The sequence below is a fragment of the Paralichthys olivaceus genome, chromosome 15 (assembly GCF_024713975.1).
Source record: "Paralichthys olivaceus isolate ysfri-2021 chromosome 15, ASM2471397v2, whole genome shotgun sequence".
NCBI lineage: Eukaryota > Metazoa > Chordata > Actinopteri > Pleuronectiformes > Paralichthyidae > Paralichthys > Paralichthys olivaceus.
The window spans coordinates 6,200,340-6,205,853 of NC_091107.1; the positions used below are offsets into that span (position 1 = coordinate 6,200,340).

The following is a 5,514-nucleotide window of genomic DNA, read 5'->3' on the forward strand; positions in this document are numbered from 1 at the left end:
AAAGTGATCCTTCAGTCGCAATGAAAACTTCAATGTGCCCCTGGTCTCCCCCTTTTCATTTCAAACTGCAACAGCCAGAGAGGGAGAGGCAAAGGGAGAGTGGGAGGCAGACAGGGAGGAAGGGAGGATAACTCCACCCTCATCTGTCTCTGTCTCTCATTCCATTATTTCCCGGTTGTTGTGCAACAGGGAGAACGGATTCCTGAGGAGAGAGTCACGGCTCTGTTGTAAAACTTACTGGCAAGAGTGACCCTCTGTGTTTTTCTTTTACCGTTTCCCTCACTCACTCACTCTCTCCGTTCGCCTCTTACTTGTTATCAAAACCATGTGTACTAGTGTGTGTGTGTGTGAGTGAGTGTGTGAGTGTGCTGTGAGGTCTTGGAGGGACACAAGGACCACAGGGGAGCACAGGAGAGAACAAATATAAGGGCTGTGATGGAGAAACGAGACCACGTAGCCATGATCTCTGTGCGTGAGTGTGAGTGGCAACAACAGCTCAATAGATGTTGAAACAGGTGACATGTTATAGACATATAGACAGAGAGCAAGAGACGAGGCTGATCACACACATCTCAGCGAGGTAATTAACCACCGACAAGAGTAGATTACTGAGATATCCAGACAAAACTATTTTGGTCCACGTCATAAATATGGCAGGCATGTGATGGGGATGTTGTGCCCAATGCTGTCGACACACAGGGAGTGTAGGAGGGACGAGGATGTGGAGAAGAGTTGGGAGCGAGGTAGAGGTGGGAGATGAAAGCAAAAGGGAAGGGGGGGGGGGGGGAGAGAGAGAGAGAGAGAGAGAGAGCACACATCTGGAAACAATCAAATGAGCGCAGTCTGACATGCACATGCTCTAGATATAAAAGAACAACATGTCCTCGAACCCAGCGTATTTGAGCGTGCTCTTAAACTCGTACATATGAGGGAACACCTAAAGAAATCATCTCGTCATTCATGTCACATTTTATGCTTCCATATAAGTTACTCTTTTACTTTTGAATGGCTGAAAGTGATTTAATAAACATGTAAGGATGTGAGAAAACTGAGTCCAACAACTGTTAAAGATTTTATTGTAAATATTTTTTGTTGCAGTATGATTTTATATTGTTACACAACGACACAGAAGTTTGTAAAATAGTTACTCAAACTTATTGAATAACATTTTCCACTCTGGTTCTTCTGAATCTTAAAAATTCTTGACATAACTTTCCAGTTATTGTGGTATGGAAGAGTATTAGGGCCAGACATGAGGGAATTTTTGTTTTCTTCCGAATTTGAAAATAAAGTAAAAATGTCGAGTGTAAACTTGAAATTTCAAGATTAAAGTTAAACATTTAAGTATATTTTTTAACAACTAATGTTAGCACACATGACTGCCTCTACAAAATGCTTAGTGTAGATTCCTTTGTGTGAATTTGTGCTTCAGAATCAATTTCATTCACAAGAAAAAAAAAAAACATTTTGTATATAAACAGCAGATTGTGCAGAAAAAGCGTCTGTACAGAAGGAGAAACCACGCAGCTGCTTCTCTAACTGGATTTGATGAACCATTTCAATTAGTCATTTTGACTTTATGCACAAAAGATGATTTAGTTTTATTAATCCTCAAAATGCTAAAGGACAAAAATCAAGACAATCTCATTATTTTCTTATGCTTGGCCCTGACACTCTTCTGTATGGTGGAGTGTTTCCACTGTTGTGTTGCCTTTGTAAATACTTTTTAGTTTCTGCAAATGAGATGACTGTAAACAAATTGTGTATAATATCCCTTGATTTTTACCTAGTTGCCAAACCAACTAAACAAATAACCAGACTGACCTGTGCAGCAGTCTGCTGAGGACCTCAGTGAACGTCAGACAAACAAAGTTGGATTCTCTTACAGCCTCTGAAGGCAGAACACCGGAGTCTGTATGTCTGCATACAGAAACTTTCCAAAATCACAAATCCTGCAATTACACAGCAACTGGTCAGGGTTGAGGTGTGAACTTCTTACAAGGCTCGATTTTCATTTGTCACTGTTTTTGCAACCATCACTAACATGATTATCTTGTTATCTTTATCTATTCTCATTCATCAGACTCAGCAGGAAAAGCACATGTGTAATAAATACCACTGAAACACAGCTATAATGAAGGTTATTAATTGCACCAGTGTTCTTGCTATGATCCATTAAAATCTATTCCACAAATTTGGTTTCTTCATTGAAAAGGTCATTATCACATTTTAGCAATAAATTACAATAAATTATATATATATCATAAGAGGTCACAAGAAAAAAACAAGAGACAGAATAGATGACATAAACAGCTGTCGTCTTATTTATTGCCTGTTACAGGACACCTTCCCTGAGAAGGACAGTAGGTATCTAAAGGTCATGATGTTGAACCCAAATTGGAATCAATTGTTACCATGAGCTGTCATTTTAAACATTAAATAATCCACATTCACTGTGAATATGTAAGCGCTGCTGTCTCACTCATACATTGTTTTTCTCACTGGAAACTCTTTAGAAAGTCCTGGTACGTTTGCCTGTGAACAGATGCAGCAGGAACAAAATGGCCACCAGGATGCGTCAGGACCTGAGGCTGTTGGAAGGAGGGGAGGAGCTCCCTGCTCATGTTGTCAGGGATGACTCGGTCCTCCAGTCCAAACACATGCAGGGAAGGGATCTGTAGGGGAGTGCTGTAGAACCTTAGGTGCTCCTTGCATGCGCTGCGGAAACCTGCGACGAGGACGGCGAAGCGGAAGTTGAACTCCGGCTCCAGTTTTTGCTCCTGAAGAGAACACAGCATGGCCACGAAAGCTGCTCCCTGACTAAAGCCCAGGATGCCGTCAAACGGACCCTGGACTTTCACGGCTTCCCTCACAAGCGTCACACTCTCGTCCAGCCCGAGGCTTTCCTCACACTGCTGCTGAGCACTGAAGCTCCGAGCCTGGATGTCAGAAAACCACCAACCCCTGGAGTCCTCGTCACCTCCAGGACCTGAACCATTCTCCTTCTCTGGAGCTTCTGAAAGGACAAAAGGTTATTGTGCAGTGTTGAACTGTTCAAAATTAGAAGAGAGGCACTGCAGACGACAGGACCATGAGCACAGTGACAGTTGAATGTTATATGTCATTATGTCCTAGTTTTCATAAAAGGTCAATTAAACTAATGATTATTGTCTCGATCAAGTGAATCATGATAACGTTAAGAAATCATGACGAATCCTCTACAGAGCTTCCTGCAGCCTCCATTGTTTCCAAAGTCCAAATTCCAAAGATTCTCAAACTATGATGATTTAAAAAAAGAGATAACCAGCAAACCCAGAAGAAGCTGCACCCAGAGAATCTCTTTTTGTGTTTTTACATGAATAATTACATAAACGCAGATAGATTTTCTTCTGTTGGGACTAATCATCAAGTTGTTTCTATCCAAATACAATAAATACCGTAGATTTGATGTATTTCAAAACTTTTTCCAGGCTGCACCCTGACTGTTTGGACGATGTGATGAATCTGAACAGAAGCACTACCATGATTGTTGCTGTAAATGGAAATGTCCTTTGTTTTTCCATGATCACAACATGTAAACACAGAAATGTGCTCATATTATCACTTAGTTTGTAGAATCTTTAGTGACTTTGCTCCATCTGAGGAGTCGCTGCGTCCACCTGAAGTTGAATTCATCCACTGAACTTTCCCCTGACACAAACTTTCCAACTGTTAAAGCTCTTCTTCAGTGAGTGTGTGGCAGGAACAGATGAAGAAGATGATGAAGACCCACCTTCTCCTCTGACCTGAGGGACACTGTGAGGTGCGCTCACATAAACCAGCTCCACGTGTTTCTTCAGCAGCTTCCGCAGAGCTCCCGTCTTCTCCCGGAACGAGCCGCCGTTCTGTCGGTAACCGTGAACACACAGGACCCGGAGAGGGGCCATGGAGAGGTTAGCCTAGCTTAGCCTAGCTTAGCCGAGCTAGCAGGAGAACTTCGGCTCCGAATGAGGCGTTTAAATAAAAATTATTGACAGGATAGGAAGTCGTTGTCAACTTTAATCGATGGGTTCAAGCTCACAGCGGGATGTTTGAGGGAAGAGAAACTATTATTGATTCAAATTAATCTGATTTAAGAAGTTTCTGCACAAAGTTACTGTTGACAGCTTCTTCCGGTGATGCACCGGAAAAACTCTGAAGTGCTTTCCGTTGATTCTTTTCAAAGTAAAACAATGTTTGGTTAATATTTAGCTTGACGTTCCAAAGTGAAAGTGATGGAGGTCTTGTCACGTCTGTAACTTAAATCACATTCATGCAAAATATAGTCAAAGTACTTCATGTAAAAACACACATTACACAGAATGGTCTGTTTCAGATCGGCACACCCAGGTTTCAGGTGATTAGGCACATCCAGCTAAAACTAATGCACTTTAATACAATAAATAAGATTTCAATATTCAGTTTGTTGATTTGAATCTGCTTTGATTTAAGGAATCAAAGGTTTTATTTGTAAAATAAATAAAGTTAATGTGTGGTGCTACTATAGTGCAATGAATGAGAGTGATTGGATTAGGGGTAAGATGCATGAATAAGATAAAAAATAAAAATAAAAATATTTCTATTTTAAGTATTGAAATGTGTACAAATGTTTTTTTCCGAGTGTAAAAAGGTTAAATGTACTCATGTTACAATTTTAAGGCAACGTACGCAATTAAATTTACACAAACTTGAGTGCACAAATGCCCATATGCAAATCATAAACAGAGATCAATGTACCAGACAAGGTTATGTATGTCTGAGGTCAAAGACAACATACATTCATATAATAGGCACAAATATATCTTACACTATCGAGTACATTGTACAAACGTCTAGTTTAATCACACTATGGGAAAATTATGTATCTATTACATTGCAGGGATATTTTATCAGTGCACATCATCAGTCATTTTTGATCAGATGAAATTGCAGCGACTGCAGCAGATCAAAGTGTCTAAAGTTTTGACAGCCCTTCACATCAAACTTTTTCCTCGTACATCACTGGCTGCCTGCTCCGCTTTCCCTCACCAGTAACTCTGATTAACAGCCTGTAGGCTGTGTGGCTCATACAGATGATGCTGCAGCAGCTTTTACCTCAGCTACACAACATGCTGCGAGCTCATTCTGACATTAGGCCTGAGGAGTTAAAGCACAAGACAACTCTGTTCTCACATGAGAAAAAGTATGTTCCTGTCATTTTACCTCATATAGAATTAGTTTTATCGATAAATGCTGCAGTGTCTGACAGTTGAAAGCAAAGCAAATGCGCTCAGAGTCAAATCTGTGACTTTGACAAGAGAAGAAACTCTGTGTTCTTTCTGCTCTGGTCTGAATTATTCAACACCAGACATTCTTCTTCACAGTGTCTGCTACTTCTCAAGTGACTGGTTCAGCATTTGACTGACGGAAAGTTAATAAATTTGAAATTTAATAAATAATTTGTGCGGCTATTGCACATAGACTGCAAAGGAAGATGGATAACATGTCTCCACTTGC

The 5,514-nt window shown here is 40.5% G+C and overlaps 1 protein-coding gene across 1 annotated transcript; it reads right to left on the bottom strand.

The window, feature by feature from the left end:
- Positions 1–2,297: 2,297 nt before the first annotated feature.
- Positions 2,298–4,180, bottom strand: ovca2 (OVCA2 serine hydrolase domain containing). The gene is made up of 2 exons (XM_020097019.2): positions 3,773–4,180; positions 2,298–3,016 (listed from the first exon to the last, which is right to left on the bottom strand). The coding sequence occupies exons 1-2, from the start codon at positions 3,924–3,926 to the stop codon at positions 2,499–2,501; spliced, it is 672 nt and encodes a 223-aa protein (XP_019952578.2). The 5' UTR covers positions 3,927–4,180; the 3' UTR covers positions 2,298–2,498.
- Positions 4,181–5,514: the final 1,334 nt, after the last annotated feature.